General features: G+C 39.0%; 1 protein-coding gene across 1 annotated transcript; it reads right to left on the bottom strand.

The window, feature by feature from the left end:
• Positions 1–39: 39 nt before the first annotated feature.
• TMPRSS5 (transmembrane serine protease 5) lies at positions 40–18,773 on the bottom strand. The gene is made up of 9 exons (XM_089487838.1): positions 18,762–18,773; positions 16,189–16,270; positions 13,728–13,844; positions 8,631–8,793; positions 8,017–8,198; positions 6,163–6,261; positions 5,060–5,202; positions 2,077–2,229; positions 40–96 (listed from the first exon to the last, which is right to left on the bottom strand). Exons 1-9 carry the CDS (start codon positions 18,771–18,773, stop codon positions 40–42), a joined length of 1,008 nt encoding a protein of 335 aa, XP_089343964.1.
• Between the last annotated feature and the right edge of the window lie 594 nt (positions 18,774–19,367).

Here is a 19,367-nt window from a genome sequence, read left to right as displayed (position 1 = left end):
GGGGTCCTCACACCTCCTTGTTTAAATGTTTTCATTTTCCTATGAAACCTCACTAAAGACCAAGTTGTCTGTCGGTACAATTCCCCCATCAATAACCTGTTTTAAGAATTGCATAGGGGCGTTAGAAAGTGACCACTAGGTGGAATTGCCTGCCTACTATTCAACAGATTTCCGCTCGTAATGTCTTCTGAACATATTAGTTCAGAGTTTCAGGGGATAATTAAATAAAAATCCCCCCACAGATGCAAATGTTTTCCTAAATTGCAAACGTACAAAGTTAATTTGTATCCCCGCAGGTGAGAGATTGGTTAACTTTATTACACACGATATCAAACGATGCTAGAAAAACTTATAAGCCATTTTATCAAAGAATGAGTGAAATTCTGCACCAAAATGCATATATATTGCATGAAAGGGATAAGTATATGGAAAACCTTCGATCAACTGTGATTTATTCTTGCACATATTTGAGGTTGTTGGCTCCTCATTAGTCTGGTTGCAGCTTGCTGTCCAGGGGTTAATAGGGAGGAGGTTTAATTGCACCTCCCCCAACACATTAATAAGGTTTTGGTAGCAGTATGAACTACTTTGTGTGCCCACTATGTATGTAGAGTAGGTTCTCACCCTATTGAGAGTGTGCCTTGACGTGGCGGGTGAGCTTAATTATGCTTTGGCCAATTCATATAACCAAAACCTCTCATTTATATTATGTTTATATATTTGTTGCCAACTTTATTAGGGTGAGAAGCGCAGACAGTATTTTGTTTTTTGTATACATTATACAGCCAATACACTGTATTTGCAGCATGCTCACACTGTTTGGAAGGCCTCATATTATACATTTGTATTATTTGAGCCTGTGACTAGCTTAGCGCACCGACATTTTTTCTTTTCCCTGTTTGCATTTATTCTTGTCTGTCTGCCAATTTCAAAATTAGAGGCTAAAGCGCTGCTTTTAAACTAAAACCAGTAAACTACTTTGAAAATGTTAAAGCAAGTATGGCAAGTATATCACAATGTCCTTGACAAGCTTGGACCTCGCAGGGCGGATTACTGAGAAAAGCTTATCAAACTGTTCTTGCGATTAATTAAACTAAAACCGAATACCACTCCAGAGTCTGCTTTTTAAATAGGCCGTTATATATTAAACCTTGTTCTGGAAACTGGACATATTGAAATATCATACTGCTTGAAAAAAGGGTAGTGTGATGCGGAAAGATAGAATTCCCCACAGAGGTTACGACTGTCAAATCTCGTTAAATATGATTTATTATGTCACTTCAGTAAAACGGCAAAAAAACAGCAGTGTGACAGAGAATAATTACTACAGCAATTAATTATAATAATTGAAAATTCACTGCACAAACATTTTATGATTTATTGTGAGCCGGAATTTGCATTACACCTATACGTCGTATATTTAACGTGTTCTACCCCTGCAAATCCTCGGGCTATAATGATAATGTTCCAGTTATTTTCTTTTATACTCCAAAGATTGTATCAACACCATGCCAGAGTCTTTTTACTACCAACTCAAACTGCATATGCATAGCTGTCATTATTATGGTGGTGCCATCTTAACCCGTACCTGTTTAAGCTGTATGCTGGTGTCTTTTACCCTAATCTAGAATCTGAGACTTAACTTTACTACTAGAGCCAGTTGTGTAGCATCCATTGTTCTTGAGAAGCGAGTCTTCCAACATCCGCAGAGCCACTCATAGTTGTAGGTCTGTAAAAGAGCGTACGGCGCGTGTTACCTTTGGACTACACATTGACTGGGCAGGTTCTGAGGATACTGTAGGACAGCTTGGTTATTTAAGATGCTTAACCACTATTCAGGTCATCCATCTTTAGACCGGAGCACGAAGATGCCTGTACTTCATTTACAGTGCAGGATTCTTCAATCCATCTATCTGCGCAGATGATGTGGCTCTTGGTATATCCCTTTTAGTCATCCTGTAACACAGTATAATCGGTTTTTTAACGTTTTATTTTGTAAGATAAATGATAAGTTTAATGTGCATATATGATCACTTATAGGAGTGATGGTACAAGACGAGCTAGTCTTCCACTTACCTCTATGATATTATGGATCCAATCTAGGAAGGACGCTATTTTTGTGTACACACCAGGATGGTTGGGCTCTGCACAACCCATTCCCCAACTCACTACTCCAACTAAGCGCCATTTGTAGTCTGTTTGGCATACTAAGGGCCCTCCACTGTCTCCCTGCAAGAACAAGGTCAGGGAAGGGAAAAAAGGTCATGTGGTACAAATGTCTACTTTAACAACCGGTAAGCAATCAATACATTTAGAGACGTATGATATATGATTCATGGTGAAGCGTGATGAAGAAGGAATGCTTCAATGTGGAGATTTCCCTTGGAATTTATAACTGTAAGAGGAACTTTATGGAATTTAGCATAGGTGTACTTCATAAAGACAATGCGTTGTGGTAAAGATGAAAAATAATCTCCCAAAATGTATTGGTAGAATAATTTCTAATACTGATTTTTAATGTCTGGATTACCAAATATGATCAGATCATTAAACTGTCCCTATTAGTATGCATTCAATATAATTTAACTCAAAATCAACTATAGTAATATGACTGGTTTTATTTTGCTTAATTTTTTAAAATGCAAATGTTTTAGGTGGAAGTATTTAGCTTTCGTTGTGGTGGATATGCATTAGTGATTTTCACCAACCAGGTTTTTGACGTTGCTTGGACGTTGGTTGTGGATCTCAAATGCCAGGGTTTTTTTTTTGGAGGATTACAGTCTTGTTGGTGAGTTAGTCTTTTTCTTTATGTTCCTTAAGTGGGAGTATTCTTGTTAGTTTCTTGTCTTACATATTTTTTTTTCATGGATCTTTGTTTTTTAGCACTCTCTATGGCTCTCTCTGTGGCAGCTAGAAGGGCTCTGTGGCTGAGATCCTGGAATGCTGATCTTTCATCCAAGTTCAATCTTTTTGTTCTCCCTTTCCAAGGTGAAACACTGTTTGAAAAAGATCTGGATGACCTTACCAAGAGGGTTGTTGAGGGCACCAGTCAACGTCGTAAGACAAAAGATCCTCTAGAAATGTGGGTCTGTTTGGGGAAGTCAGAGAGTACCGTCCTGGACATGAATATTCCAGAAATTCGGCTTGGCGTAGTAGCCAGTCTTCCAGCTCAACCAGTGGTTCGTGTGACAAGCCACACTTTTGAAGGTGGCTTAGTCCCAAGTGTTGTATCTAGTCTTCTCTACTCAGACACCTGGGTTGTTGAGAAGTACAGAGGAAATTATCAGGAGACTGGAGACCTGTTCTAGAACCTTCACAAGCTAAATAACTTCTTGTTAATCTGGAAATTAAAAATGGAATCCTTGACCTCCATTACTTTGGTTATCCGTCCAGGAGATTGGCTGGTCTCCATCTGTGTAAAGTATGTCTATTTTCATATTCTTATTTTTGCCGCACAGTGGAAGCTCCTGAGGTTTGCAGTATAAGACCAGCATTTCCATTTCAGGGCTCAGCACAGCTCCAAGAACATTTCCCAAAGATCTAGTACCTGTCATTGCTTACCACAGACTTATGGGAATCAGCATTTTCCATTATCTTGACAACATTCTTATTTTTACAAGTTCCCACAAAGTGTTGATTATAAATAGACAAGTCCCTTCAGATGTTGTAAAGATTTGCCTGGTTAGTCAACTGGACCAAGAACTAACTACACCTAGTCTCTCTGGAAGCCCAGCTCAACCCTTTTCATCTCCAGCGTCAGTGAAACCCCCTTCTGAGATACCTGACATCCAATTTTCTTGGAACTTTGTGCTATCAGCATGGCTCTCTTCAGGCTCAGCCCTCTTCCCATACCAGAACACTAGAACCCAACAAATCTAAAACAGGGTGGCTGCAGCTTACCTGAACAAACAAGGAGCCACCAAGAGTCTCCGTCTTCTGACAGAAATGGAATACCTGATGGAATAAACTGGCAATTTCCAGGACTTTAGAATTATCTGGTGGATTACTTGAGTGGAGTAAAGGTAGACCAAGCAGAGTGGCGGCTTACTCCAAGTGTCTTCCGACTCCTAGTGGAGAAATAGGGTCTCTCACTAATCGACCTGATTGCAGCCAGGTCCAACCAGCAGGTCACTCTTCTTTTCTAGACAATTTCATGAGTCTGGGTTACATATTTTTTCCGATCCTGTTGATCCCTACCACACTCCGCAAGATTCGCTGAGAGCAAGTTTCTCCTACTTGGTGATTGATACCCTTCTTCAAGCAAGAAAGCAGTCTATCTCTTCCACTTGCTGTATGATCTGGGTGGTATTTTGTGAATGGGTCAAACTTTTTACTCTACTCGTCTACTGGTTTTCCTTACATTACATCTAAATCATTCAGTTTCAAACTATGACCTCTTCTTTTAACATTTCCTCTCTGAAATAAACTTTACTCCTCTACTTTGTTAAATATCCTAATTTGAGTGCGGAATTTTGTTCTCTCTGGGTCATCCAACTTCGATATTACTTCGTACCCTTTCTCCTAATCTGTGTGTTTCTAATACTTTATATGTAATATCTGCGTAATGACCTTTCTTTGATTTCCTTCAGATCCACAGCCTGACCGATGATCTTTCATCAGTAAGATTCTTACAGCAATTTGACAGCAACTTTGATGGTTCACAAGTGGCAACGCTAAGGTAATTGCGTGCCCATTAGGGCAATTTATTTCATCTTCATAAACCTGGAGCTTCCAGAGTACATGGATGGTCACATCTTTTAAATTATTCTTTACAGAACTTTACCAAATAAAACTAATGTCATCTTACAGTAATTGGTTTCAACACACCCTTTGTGATTTATAATATGAGAGAAGGGGTATACGGTTTGAATAGTTTTGCAAGGCAGTGTACATAGGAAAGAAGTAGAGAAGAAGTTTAGATCTTGAGTGTAGACTTTCAGCATTAAATAAAGTTGAGAAGAAAAATAAGAACCATGTTTGGGTATTCGGCACACTCCTCACACTAAATTAATCCCATTGTTTCTGATACATAGCTAACACCTAAGTAACAGTCTCTCACCTGGCAGGCGTCAACCTTGCCATCCAGGTATCCCGCGCAAAGCATCCTGGGAGTGATGTCACCATTGTAGATACAGGAGCTGTTACATTTCTTATTGCTTATAATGGGAACCATAGCTTCTTTCAGACTTTGGGGCACGTGTGCTGTAAAGGTTAAAGAAGCAAATTGACACTTGTTTTTTTTTGCTGCACATTATTTTTTGAAACATATGAATCTTAATTTTAATACTCAATTTCATCACATTGAAAATATTTTCAATCATATAATGAGTCTTTCAGTGGGAATTATATGCATTGTCTTTTTATCTTATTGGAAACTAATTAAATATAAAATTGGTGTGGGGATTTTACATTCTGTAGGTATATGCCACCGAAATTGCTTCCTTAACAAAATTATCCTACAGCTCTAAATTATTACCATTTCTTGTAACAAATATACTAATTAGGGTGTTTTAAAAGATAAAATTATACAGTTGTGCAGGGTTGGAAAAGTGAGCGTGGAGTGTGGAATTAACATCACTACAGGCACTTTTATACCTCTCTATGCATAGCAGCATGAAGGTGAAATGATAGTTCTGTATGCGCCGCGGATACTTCCACCACCACCAAAAAGTTTAAGCAAACTCTTCCTACTTTCATACCTTCCAAATGTCCTGATTTGTGTGAGACAGTCGTGATTTTCCGGCACTGTCCCCCCTGTTCTGTCAAAATGTCCCATTATCATGCCTTTGCAGTATGGATCATGGGCTGGTTAAGGAGATCAGGGCATCCCATAAGCCCATAAACTCCCACATGGAAATGTATTAAATGATGTCACATCCCAGCATTCAGCTTCTATTTGTTGGATCATACATCACCAGCCCCTCGCTTACAAAGTGTCCCCCTTTGGATACAAGATAATAAACGGAATGTAAAGAAAATTGCTGTTTTGGTGATTTTTGCCTCCAAAGTCAGCTTCGGCACTTTTGTAATAAGATCGTGATTAAAGGGGCTATTGTGGTGTTTCACAGTATATGTTGGGACTGACCTCACTTAAATCAGGACTGTTGGCAACCATGCTACTGTTTTATACTATAACACTAGTGATCCAAGCTGTTAACCTACTGCTGTCTGGATGTGTGTATCCCCAGCCTGTGACCCAGCACTCTGTCCCCGCAGGAATCTCTCGGCCATACTGAGGCAGACAAACCGGGCGCACGCTGTCTGTGCAGATAAAGCAACATGTTATTTATATTCCAATTACATTTTTCACAAGAGCCAAAATGAAAATGTGTTTTGGGATATATTCAGCCACCCTATCCTGTTGTTTTAGTATTGGCTGAATAACATGTATTAAGCCTGGTATAAGTAGGTATTCATAAGTGTCCCTTATTGAGATGTAAATCTAGGAGTTTAGAATATTCGGTGGCCGTGAGTCAATCACAGTGTATTACAGCCCTAATAATCCGTATATATAAATAGAAGACCATGCATTTACAAGCAGTATTGTGTAAAAAAGGCAAGTACCCAATTCAGTTACATAAATATTTATCAGTATCACAAAGTCACAAAAGAAACCTCGGCTCTTTTCTAGTAATACCATTAGCCATCCGGCCCATGCCTGAAAAACAAGTGCCCATATTTGGCCGGTGAAATGTCGGAAGGAATGGACAGTAGTGCACGCAGTACATTGAAAGGCTAGAACCAAGATCTGTTTAAAGGCCCAGAATACAAACTAGAGGATACTAAACGAACTAACTTAAGGTAGATTGCGTGCTAAAGTAGTACCCTATACTCTAAGTATTAGAGCGTTAAAAGAAATAGTGTAATTTTGGTTCTTGCTTAACCAATCAGATAACGAGGCCGTGCAGGGATGAGTAAAATGACAAATTCCTAATGAGGAGACCCTGCTGCAAATCCACAGAAATCTTGCCATCTTGGGCAGGTTAATCTCTGCCCTGCTGTTTTAAATTAAAAATCTTAAATGGAAATGCAGCCGGTTGAATGTGAGAAACTTTGAGGTCCTGTGCATTTCTACACCGCCCCCCACGCAACAAACATCAGATTCTGAAAGGCCTCTAGGCGACTCCCTATTACCAAAGGCAGGAACCCACACATGACTGCTGAAAGGTAATGAACATAAAGAAAAAATGTTATTACCTCCGTTATGTGGTCCAGGGTAAGGCTGCCGTACTGCCCATTTATATAGGACACACATAATTTTGGCGTGTTGCTGGATACCACCTATAGTGCTGCATACATACATACAGTATGTGGAATGTATAAACTTAGCAGGAAATCAATCACATAATAGAATACATTCCCTATAACAAAGAGAAGAGTAGGTGGTGGACAGCAAGATGTAAACGGCCACACTAGTTGAGACTATGATTCTGCTCTTTGATAGAACGCCAGTTGCCGGCTTCCACTGGATTAGGAAAAGTTCTGAAGTTCTAATGAATGTATGTTAATGCTGAGTTGGTTATTTTATGCGAACACTTTGATGTTTTATAATATTAGTTCATCAGTTTTACTTTATGTTGTCTCTTGTGCGAAAGCATTAAAAATGTTTGGTGTTTAGTAGCATTTTAGATGAAAACTTTGTATTAGTAACAAAGCATCAATGTCCCTTTAACATAATCAGACAAGGGTCCTGGTAAGTGAACTGCCCCCTCCGCCTTGTTCCTGTAATCTGTCCTGCGCAGGTGGATCCAGTTAAGTGTTCTGTTGTCTGGGGAAGCAGGTAGATTACAGGAGTCCTCGGCGGCTGCAAATTAAGGAATAATAAGAACAGCGCGTATCTCGCTATCCTGGTCGTGGCGATAAGCCACATAAAGTGAGCAATGTCTCGCTCTACAGATCAGCTAATACTCAAATGGTTTGTAATTATCTTGAATCGGTAAGATAATATTACAAGCGCTGTAATTCTTATTTAATATCCATTACATTCTGCACATCTCTTCTGTGGAACAATCTCACCTGAATAATTTAAAGGAATTTGCAGTTTCATTAAAGCAATGTCATAATCATGACTTCTGTCATTGTACTTCTGGTGGTAAACAATTTTCTCCACTGTAGAAACCAGGATATTCTGTCTCATGGGCAGGTGGCTGACAATTCCTGAATATACAGACCAGTTGGACAGCTGAGGAGACCTATAACTTAAAGCAGAAAATACCCTGTTCACTAAAGCAGGGGTTTAAAGAGAACGGGCAGATTTCATATGTATTATAGAGCATATGATGGCTGGAATCTCAATTGATGCCCCCTGGGTTGGACCTACACAATGTAGGTTGAATCTGTAAGATAAAACTGCAGTTCTGCCCCAGTTCCAACACCAATGGCTACAGTGAGATCTTGCACGCAATTTAAAGATTTCAATGTTAAAAAAAGCCCTTTTTTATTAATCTCACGTTTCCACAAAGCTTATCAAGTTATACAACTACCTTGCAGTCTATAAATGAAATTCATCCAAATATAAAGCTGCGGACTGCAAGTGTGGATAACCTTTATACGGGACAATACAGTGATTTGCTAAAGATTTGCTAAAAGTGGGTTCACTGCATGGAAAATATACACCGAGAGTTACTTACTTGTGCACACAGTGTGCTGCAGTAACAATCCACTGATGTGCCACGATGGATCCCCCGCAGACATGCCTGTCATTAAGACACAGACTGACCAGCCATGGCCAACGACCCAAAACAACGTCACTTCCCCCAATAATTCGGGAAGATTTAGAGCGAGATCCACATTCTACAGTAAGGCAATGGAGAACAGAATTGCAAAATTAAATATTTAATAAAAGTATGTGATGTGTTAATCTATCAATGTGGCAGATAACTAAGACAAAAATTAGAATTATTACATAATAATAGTTATTGCATTAATAATTACTGTAATCCACCTTAACCATGCGTGCTTAAATACATACATATTGTTTTCTGTTTATCAAGCTTAGGGCTGTATATTGATACACATTTAAAAGAAATGATGGATATGTATACACGAGGCAAGTAAGAGCAAAATTATGTATCTATCAGTAATGTTAGGAATGTGCCCATACTAGGAACCTGCTGGGTTTCACCCCTAGTTTCTGGGTTGAATTGCTAGTAATTTGGTCTTCAGGTCAGTATTTTCAGGGAGGTTGTGTTTGGTTACACCCACGCCTTGCTGAAGTCCCACCCCTGCCTAACCTCCACCCCCTTAATCCCCTTTAATGTTAGCCAAACCCCACCTCTATGCACAACTAGCCCTGCCTTCTAGTCACAGTCACACCTCCACCCACAGGAGGGAAGTCAAACACAACTCCAGTGAGACAGCCCTGAAAAGTTCCCATATACACCCATGTACCCCCATGAGGGGAGGACACACACTCTCACAAAGGGTGACCACATCCGCCTTTTTTCCAGGACACATATCATTTTTACATATTGCTGACCAGCCCAGATAAAATACTGCCCTGCAGTGTGGGGGGTGTATAACTGACTGCTTCCCTTCCATTAGTCTTGACATCCCATATACTACAGGGCTGCACTTTACCTCTGCTGGTCATCGATATGAAAAACTTGTGTGTCCTGGAAAAATGGCCCATGTGGTCACTCTACTCTCAAACACAAACTTACACACTCATGCTAACACTCATATATACTCACGCTTACACACTTATACTCCCTCTAACACACAATTGCACATACAAGCTCACATTCACAAACACTCATGCTAACACACACTTACACATACAATCTCACTCTAACATGCATACATACATACATACATACATACATACATACTCCCTCCATAACTACCTTACCCTCTCACTCTTTTTCCACTTTACCTAACTTGGAGCCTTGTTTGTAGCAGCCTGGCTGGAGGGTCACGGGCCAGGCTGTGCCACACTAATTCAAACTGGCCCTTTTTGAATGATTTTGGACCTGCTCTGGGGGAAATTGCACCCCTGCCTCTTGGGCCAGACTGCACCTGCCCCATCATATGTATGGCCACCTAGCTTTATTCACTGACTATCCATTTCCGCTCATGCTTGGACATTGTTGTGTGAGTGCCCTGCCTACAGTGTTTTACAAATGTTTTTAGAATTGTAAGTGATACTTATGCATAGGGCTGTCTTTAACGTAAACATACTTCAGTATACTACATCTTACAATCTAGTCGCTCGGAGAAGGGAATGATGTAGGAAAGTCCTGTGGTTTTCCATTTAGTTACCTACTGGCACATTTAATAAGACTGACAAAACATGTAAATAGCAATATATTGGTTCAATCTGCGTTAACATTCGCTTGTTTTAGATAAAAAAAAAAACCTAAAGAGTTTTGGGGGAGACACCAGCAAACATCTCATATTCCTGAAGGTGTCACTAACCCTTTAAGTGCCAAAGATTAAGCCATGCACACTTGATATTAAGAACTTTACTGAGAGGATGGCAGATACTTTAGACAGTCTCCCAGCAGGAGTGATAGAAGCAACAAAGGAATTTAAACATGCATAGAATAGGCATATGACTATTTTCAACCTAAGATGAGACCAAGGACTGATTAAGGCCTGATGCTTTACATCAAGACTAACCCGCTGGCTTGAGGCAGCCAATCACTCCCATTAAAAATCAGTGGCAGTGTTTCTGCCCATATGTATGTGTGTATGGAGGGGGGCTCTCATTAGATCCCATGAAACACTTGGTAGCCAGTGCTTCAATTGGCAGGTCATGAGTATACCATGCATAGGCCCTAGTAAGCAGGAGATGTGTTTGGCTAAATACATCTCTTGCAAGCCAAAGATCTGGGGCGACAGGGAGAGAAAGCCTCTGCCATGCATTTACCTTTAAAGAGAAAACCACAGTGTAATCCTAAAAGTAAGTGTGGAATGAAATACGTCGGCACTAACCTGAACACATAATTCCTACAATATGGCCAGAAATACATCCGCGCCTGCAAAACAAAAGTAAACATAAACATGAAAAGGATTGCTGTCACTGTTAAATTCTAAAACAAATAAACATATTAGTCAAAGTGAGAAAAGCCTAGACTACCTGAGTAATAACCTTGCACAATGTGCATAAACGACACAAACAAAACTAATGTAGAAGCAGAAATGTATTCCATGCAGAAACTAGTTATCCAGAATAGCTTCTAGCTCTTAGTCCGTCTTTGCATTCAAACAAAAGACAGAGATGTGATGTACTTTCAGAGGTCATCTCTGGTAGTAGGCATCTCCTCTTGTGTCTTTAAAATGCATTATTGGCCTGGTTGTGTCATTTGTATGCCATTTATGTCTAATTACCTAGTTTGCCACATATGCTCTGTTGCAGCGGTCTGACCGGGGGGAACTTGGACAAATTCCTGGCTTTGATTTAAACTGACATTTGTCATGTTCACACTTCTGTGATGCATCAACCTTCATTGAAATAAGAACAAAAATCAATATACATGTTGACTTTGCACTTCATATTAATTATAAACTTGTGAAGCTTAAGAATATTATTAGTAGTGCTGTTTATGGCCTCCTGTGCTTATTCTTCTGTGGTGGGAGACAGCAGAGACAGTAAAAATGTATGCTCTAATAATACAGATTTCTGTGACGTGCTGCCTCTAATGGTTGTAGAATGATGTTATTTCCTAGCATCCCACTCTTTGCAGTGGTACCGAGGGCGTTATAGAAGGCACAGATCTCAGCTACCTCTTGGGTTGGGTTCTTCCGTGTTCGTAAAAGTTTTGAGTAAAACGCTTCTTAAGAAGCAATGAACCGGAAGGGTGAAATGTATGGCTGATCATCTGTAATGTAAATCTACATAGAACTGCCTTAATGATATACTTCACTGTAATAGTAATAGAATATGGAAATATCACTAAATATTTGGAGAATTTGAACAAGATGGAGACTACCTGATGAATCCCAGATGTCGGCATATGTAAGTCCCCCACGCTGAATTCCATCTCTCATGACATGTTGGAAGCCATTCTTGCCTGTCTTGCACCTGCACTTCCAACAAGAAGGTTTCTGTATTTATTCTGAAAGATACTGAAATCATTTATTAAAGAAGGATTCCTGATACTGGTACTTTTATTGTGTTGAAAATGAAGCTTAACCATATCTCTACTAACCTTCCTGTCAATCCAAATCATATCATCAACTGGCTCAAATACTTCTATGTGACCAAAAGGTTGTCTAAAACCTAAGATGACTTGCGCAGTAATAACGTTTTTATTTTTTATATAATGCAGTTGCTTCAAACAGAAAAGAAAAAAAAAACCCGTCCCATATATACTACAGTGTAAAATAGCTAAAATCTTTCTGTAAGGCTATTATATCTATTGTACACCTAGTCCATGGGAAGGCCCAAACAACTGAGCAAATTAGGGTATGACCCAAACCAGGTGTCACTGACAATAGGATCCCAGAACAAGTAGAACTGAGAAGGAGATGTAAAACAGTTTATTAAATGCATTTTTTTTTGCAACACACCAAAGATGAATTTCTTTCCTATTGAAACTTAATAGCAGTATAAAAGTTGAATTATTTTACTTACAATCTTAATGCTAGTAGTAAAAAAAAAAAAAAAAGCTTGAACAGATGCTTATATCTACTTGATATATCTACTCTGGATATTTTTCTTTTTGTAGTGACACTGTTGATCTGTGGGAGATGTGATTGATGACCCTTTATGATAAATCGTTCTCAACTCCTCATCACTTATACTTATCTTTTGCCAATTGTCCACAAATATAAGGGAAATGTGGCATGTACTCATACTTAGTAGCCTACTTAGACCCAAAAGGCACCTAACCACCTTCTATAACTATTAACATAATTTAAGCCAGAGGTGTTAATAGAGTTACAAAGATAACTTGGATATGCTTGAACAGCAACGATGAGATGCTGTTGACTTAAGTGTTGTTCAGGTTGAAATATCAAGTTAACAGTTGACTTGGGTTGAGTTAGAATTGACATCTCTTGAGTTTGGTCAACTAGCCTCTTTGGAGGAGTCAAATTGTTTTTTTTTACATTGGAGCTTGTATTCAGGTCAACATCCATCTTTTTTCTACTGAATTTGAAGCCAAGTTAAACCTTCTAGAAAACTGGTGGAATTCCTAGTTGAGTTAACCTCAGCATATATTATTATTATTACTACTACTACCATTTATTTATATAGCGTCAACAAAACTCAGCACTTTAGTACAGAGCACAAGAAGGGAAGTTACGGACAAAATAAGACAAACATACTCAGACTGAAACATGAGGTAAAGGGCCCAGATCGCAAGTTTACAATCTAGAGGGAATATGAGTTGCTCCAGTTTAGTGAATTATGTCAGGCTGGTCATGATTAAACTTGACATGAATGATTAGACCCCAGAAAATTAATTACAATCTGTTTTTATATGTTTCCATGTTGGTACCATCTTATGCTTTTAATTCTTAGTTGAAAGCTTTTTCAACTATTGCATTTGTAGAGTCAAAGCAAAGGAATCTTGAGAATCAGCCCAATTAATATCCTGGTCATTAGACCTCTGGTCGGCTATCTAAAAGGTATGAACCTCGCTAAAAGAAATACCACAATGTTTAATCTTATAATATAAGAATTCAGATACATTTGGCATTACTGTGTATTCATTTCACAAAGTAAACAGTCATTTTGTTTTCTCATACAAAATCAATCAATGCTATAGTGAACTACAAACCTTTTCTAGCTGGGAGAGTGGCAACTTCGTTGTCTGTGTCATTGCACCGAGCAGTCACCTCAGCATCTTGCAAAGGAACAGAGCTTTGGTAAACGTGGGGTCTCATGAAATATTGCACTGAAAACATGTAAAAAAAAATGCAGTTGATGCTTTACAAAATGTATTCTTTTAGGAATTAGGTACAAGTATAAGACATATGTAGAAGTGAAGCTAAAATTTAAACAATTTGGGCATAGCCAATGTACACCCAGCATTGGTGACTCTACCGCTTGTTTAGTTCCAAGTTGAATTTGGAAAAAAGTTTAACTTATCCAACCATCATCTCTATACAGAGGTCTTATTGGCAAATAAACTACATTGTTCATGCTGTAGTGACATCCAGCCTCACCACAAATGTGTTCTGCTGTTACTTAAATGCCCATTTTGAAGAATAGGTTGTGAGAGATTTTCTTTTGAACTTCGACTATGAAGTCATTTCAATGAATATATGTAATCTTTACTGGTTTGTAAACAAACCATAGTTGGTCAGCATCTGATAACAAAGTTCTTCTAATTCCCTTGATATGATTTTGCTGCCAAACTGCAAAACATTTCATTTAACAATGTTACATGATATCTGCCACTGTGCTGAAGGATTTGGTGGACACTTTTTAATTGTATTTCCTTGGGGGGGGGGGGATCTACATTTTATTCTAAGCACCGGAAACTCAACTCAAGATGCTCAGAGAAGTTGATATAGCAAAACATAATCTGAGTGGGTGAAACAAGGCCAAGCCATCTTTACATAGGAGCGCCATGGCCCAGGGATGGAGGGGTGTTGAGGGAGCACATAAGCCTATCCTAATTTTGTTGTTCCTTCTCTCCTGATGAGTTTACCCAAGCTATGCATTGCACTAAAGCACATAACACTTCACTAGTGTTAATACTAGTTTCATGTCTCAGGAACCAATCAACAATGTTAAAACACCGTTTAGTGAATTTAGCATTTTCGTGAGATTTAGGCTTAAATAGCTCTATGAGCTGGATCTGCCACACACAATACAATGATAAATGTTATGGCAAAGAACTGCAAATCTTGAAATAAGTTGTGTTCCAAAGTGTTACTGTGCTGGACTTCTTATAAAAAGCACTGCATACAATATCTTCCTTAGTATAGTTTGTATACCTACTGCATTGTGTACAAAGAGATTTATGTTTACATGTTTTTACAGGTTAAGTAAGTACGTGCAGTATCAAAGGCTTCAAGAAAATCCACGGCTGATATATAAAAATTTGAAAGCACAACATATTGTTAGCTTTCTGATACCACAACCGCATACTGTTTAATGAAAAATAAATGTACCTAGAAAGTAAATTCCGACAGCCATCCCTGCAAGGGCGCCTACAATGATCAGCAGGACCAGGCTCTTCTGCACACCGCAGGGAGCAGCACCAGCTTTTCCTGTGGTAGAAACAAGGCATTAGTTTTGGCATGCTAAAATATCTTAGCATAGGTTTTATAACAAAGAAGCGGATATATTTTAGAGTTCTTGGTATGTTTAAGGCTTAGCAGTCTAAAATTATATCTAGAGTTTGAAAAATATATGTGCATGTTTCAAAACTCAAACAACTATTAAACCTTATTGAACTGGAAGTGAACTGGGTAGTAATAAAATTCACATATATGTGTTACCTTCAACTCCCTTCTCTGTCCCTCCATACCCACACCACAAACCTCTCTCACTGCCCAAGATCTTGCTGCCCACTTCAAAGTTGTCTTTGCAACCCCCTCCTACACCACCATCACCCCCCTGCTCATCTCATACTAACGGTCTTTTCCCCTACAACTAAAGAAGAGCTAGCCACTCTTCTTTCTTCCTGTCACCCAAAAACCTGTCCCCTTGAACATCACATCTCTCTCGCCTGTCATTTGTCAATCAGTTACCCACCTATTTAATCTTTCTGTTTCCTCTGGATTCCAGTATCATCGTTATGTAGATGATACTCAAATCTACCTGTCTTCTTTTGATCTCTCAGAAGAAGGGGCAATGGGGGCAGGAAACTCAGCCTTTCCTGCATACCTTCCCAAGGCCTAAAGGTGCCAGACCTCCATTGAGTGCATCTCTCACAAAGACATTAAAGGGACACACCAGCCATCATATGCACTTTATTGATGGCATGGTACCTTATATTTAAGATATCCCTCTTGCAAATCTACAAAGAGATTCTACTGAATCCCCCTTACCATGTGCCCCTTTCACTACCCCACTCACTATTTGCCATGCAGGAGTTGTGTTATGCCAAACACATCTCTTGCTTTGTGATATTCTTACTGCCAGTCAGCTCTAGTTTTGGCTTGGCATTTGTTTTGAGAATCCTCCAAGATGTCAGACCGATCTTACATGCAAGGAGAAATGTTTGCAATGGCTATTCACTTTATACAGGAACAAATCAAACGTTACTGATTTATGAATGATTCTACCTGTTTTAACAGAGGTTTCCAATTCTATGTTCTCCAAATCTTCTTTGATGCTTAGGCTAATTTTTGGCAAGGATCCATGGCTCTGGGGGGGAAATGTGAGAGTCATGCATGTTATATTATTGAAGATTCAACTGGAAGTTGTTATCATATCTAGAAATCTGTATGCAGTTGGGATGAGCAGTATATAAAAGGGATAGCATCACCATCACAGCTTTCAGCAGTTTATTGCATTTATTTATATAAACTCCTTTTCACGTACAGTATGTTTATTGTTTGCAAATCATTGAAGTTGTTTTGATGATATTTAACTTCAAAGTACATGGAAGCTGATTAACTATGCAAAGGAAAAACAAAAATGAGAGATGAGGTTAGATGTTCAAATAGGGAACTCTCATGGAACCAGCACAGGACCAGGCACTTGCCGTTAGCGGGTACTCCGGTGAGTGACTCCGTTGGGGTCTCTGACAGCAGTCCAGGTAAGGAGGTGGGGGAGAGTTTATGAACGAGTATAGGTGATTAAGGGAATAAATATCTGTGAATGAGGGAATGAATGAGTATCTGTAAATAAATATATGGGAGCTAGCTGGGGGCAATACACAAGGGTGACCACATCAGCCATGTTTTCCAGGGCACATAACTTTTACATATTGCTGACCAGCCCAGATAAAATGCTGCCTAGAACCAACTAGCCAGATATACACCCCCCATACTGCAGGGCAGTATTTTATTTGGGCTGGCGGCAACAATACCCCAGACGGGGTAGCTGGGGCCATTACATAAAAATACTATAGCGAGGGGCAGGCTGGGGCATAAATACACATAGTGCTGGCTGGGGGCGATACACAAGGGGCAAAAACACAAAAGGGGGGGGGGGTCAACGACAAAGCAGTGTGGAAAATACTTTTTTTTGTAGCTTAGCCCGTCCAGATGTCAGTGTGTCAGAGCCTGTCCTGGTGTGTGTGTTTGGGTATTGTGTGGCAGACCCTGTCCTGATGTGTGTATGTTTGGGTGTTGGTGTGGCAGAGCCTGTCCTGGTGTGTGTGTTTGGGTGTTTGGTTATCTGTTTCCTGGCACTTTATTGTAGGAATAAATTGAACTATTTAATTTTTACTTATTCAGAGATAAAACGACCTCCTGAATTTGTAGTTACTTCAGAGGAAAAAACTTTCTAGGCCCAGGAATCAGTCAGAGATTTTGTGTTATTTATTCTATTTCAATCTGCATATTTTATTAAAAAGGATCAGTGGCACTAAATTGTGGCTTCAGGTGTCCCGTGTATGATGTACTCCCAATCCCATCATTTTCCAATCACATTAAATTCTACCCTATATTATCTGCCGAGCACTGATCTCTTCTTTATCCAGTACACATCAATGCCAAGGAGTTTCGATTAAACCTCAGCACCACGCCCATGATACTCTCAATCTGCCCAAAAGATTCTTAAAAGTATTTTTTTGAATCTCATGGACAAAATGTGAGAAATAACGTATATATCATACAATTACTTCATAAACGTATACCAAATACACTGTATATATAATTTAAATAAAATATGCTTATAAAATAGGTTTTTACCTTTTGCCAATTAAAAAAAAAATGTCCCCGGATTTCATTTTAAAAATCTGGTCACCTTACTCTAAGACATGCAGGGAATCTAGTATGTCATTATTCCTGGTGCCAATTACGTTATGCTCTGTTGATCAGAGACAAGAGGTGGGAGAGCTGGGTGTGATAGGGCGTAAATACAGCTGCGTCCAAGCCAGACCCTGGACAATCTTGCTGAGCTTGGGTACAAACAAAACTGTCCATGAGACATTATAACTTTTCATTCAACATTTTGAAGTGCTAGACTGATCCCAGCATGAGGCTCCAGCCCACAGCAGCTTTCTCAGCTCTAGCTCCATAAGAAAGCACCCTTTAGAGAGGTAATTATCCTACCATACAGATTAGGGGTAGTTTCTCTGACTGGTGTATTTTAGCTTCTATGGACTTTACATCTTACATTTTACCATACAGTTACATACTGCTAAAACTTATTTTGTTGAGGAGGCATATGCTAAATACTAAAAAGTTGTAGGATCTCCCCCCGATCTCCCCTTTTTTGTTCTCTCCCCCCCTCTGTTGCGCTCTCGCTCTCTCTCACTATAAACAATTTAAACATGCTTTTGGTGTTTTATCTATTTATAATGACTAAAACTGATTTGTCAATAACCCATATGTCCACATTGAATGTGGAAGGAACTACTTCTGGGATTCATTTCATTATTTTACATACAGAATGAAACTTAGCAAAATGTTACTTAATTTGTTTACTTATTTTGTATCCTTGTATCCAGATCTTGTAAAACTGAAATGTTTGAGTTGAGAATTTTGCATCTTTTTTATTATAAACACTAAAATACGTTTTATAAATGTTGAAAAATACATAGACTTTAAATTAGTAATAAGATTATTCTTAGAATTTATAATATTACCAATATAAGTATTGGTCTATGGTACATCTGACTCCTAACTGTAGATGTTTCATATTCTGACTTTGTTAAATTACAGATTTATCAGACAATTGCACTTACCTTATTCCCCATCTTTGTCTCTATACATGTAGGACACATAGTAGAAAGAAAATGTCCACTTTTTATTAGATTTTACATTCCCACCACTTCTGTAATGTGCGTTCGGGTTGGAAGGCAGGGGGATCTGAAGGCATTCTGCTCATGCTGCTGATAATTAAAGGTATCTCAAACAGGGCCTCTGGTTAAACAGTCAGCAGCGAACAGATTGTTATCTAATGAAACAAGAAAGCCAGGTCAGCAGAGCACAGCTGAATAGGTTTGCTATTTGAGCTCAGAGGTCACAAGCTCCAGCTGGTCCAGTTGCAGGACATGTTATATAAAAGCACAGTAGCTGTATCTAGGAACGTAATCATGATTGCTGTCCTCTGTATGTAATATTGTGATAATTCAGATTCTGAAAATAATAATTTTGTTACTAATATTTGAGACAGCTCTGGAATCAGTTACCATGTAACCCATTTTCATAAATAACAGAACAGTTATATATTTTGCATAATTACAATTGCCTATTATTGATCGCCCAACAACCCTTGACTGCTGGAATCCCCTACCTTCCAAACATAACCTCTGCCTAATGTTTCATCTCCCTCTCGTTACTCTCTTACA

This window comes from Sceloporus occidentalis, unplaced genomic scaffold (assembly GCF_023333645.1).
Source record: "Sceloporus occidentalis isolate IW3139 unplaced genomic scaffold, rSceOcc1.0.p SCAF_35, whole genome shotgun sequence".
NCBI classification, from domain to species: domain Eukaryota; kingdom Metazoa; phylum Chordata; class Lepidosauria; order Squamata; family Phrynosomatidae; genus Sceloporus; species Sceloporus occidentalis.
Note: the sequence above shows the minus strand (reverse complement) of the source record. Positions and strands in the feature narration are given on the sequence as shown.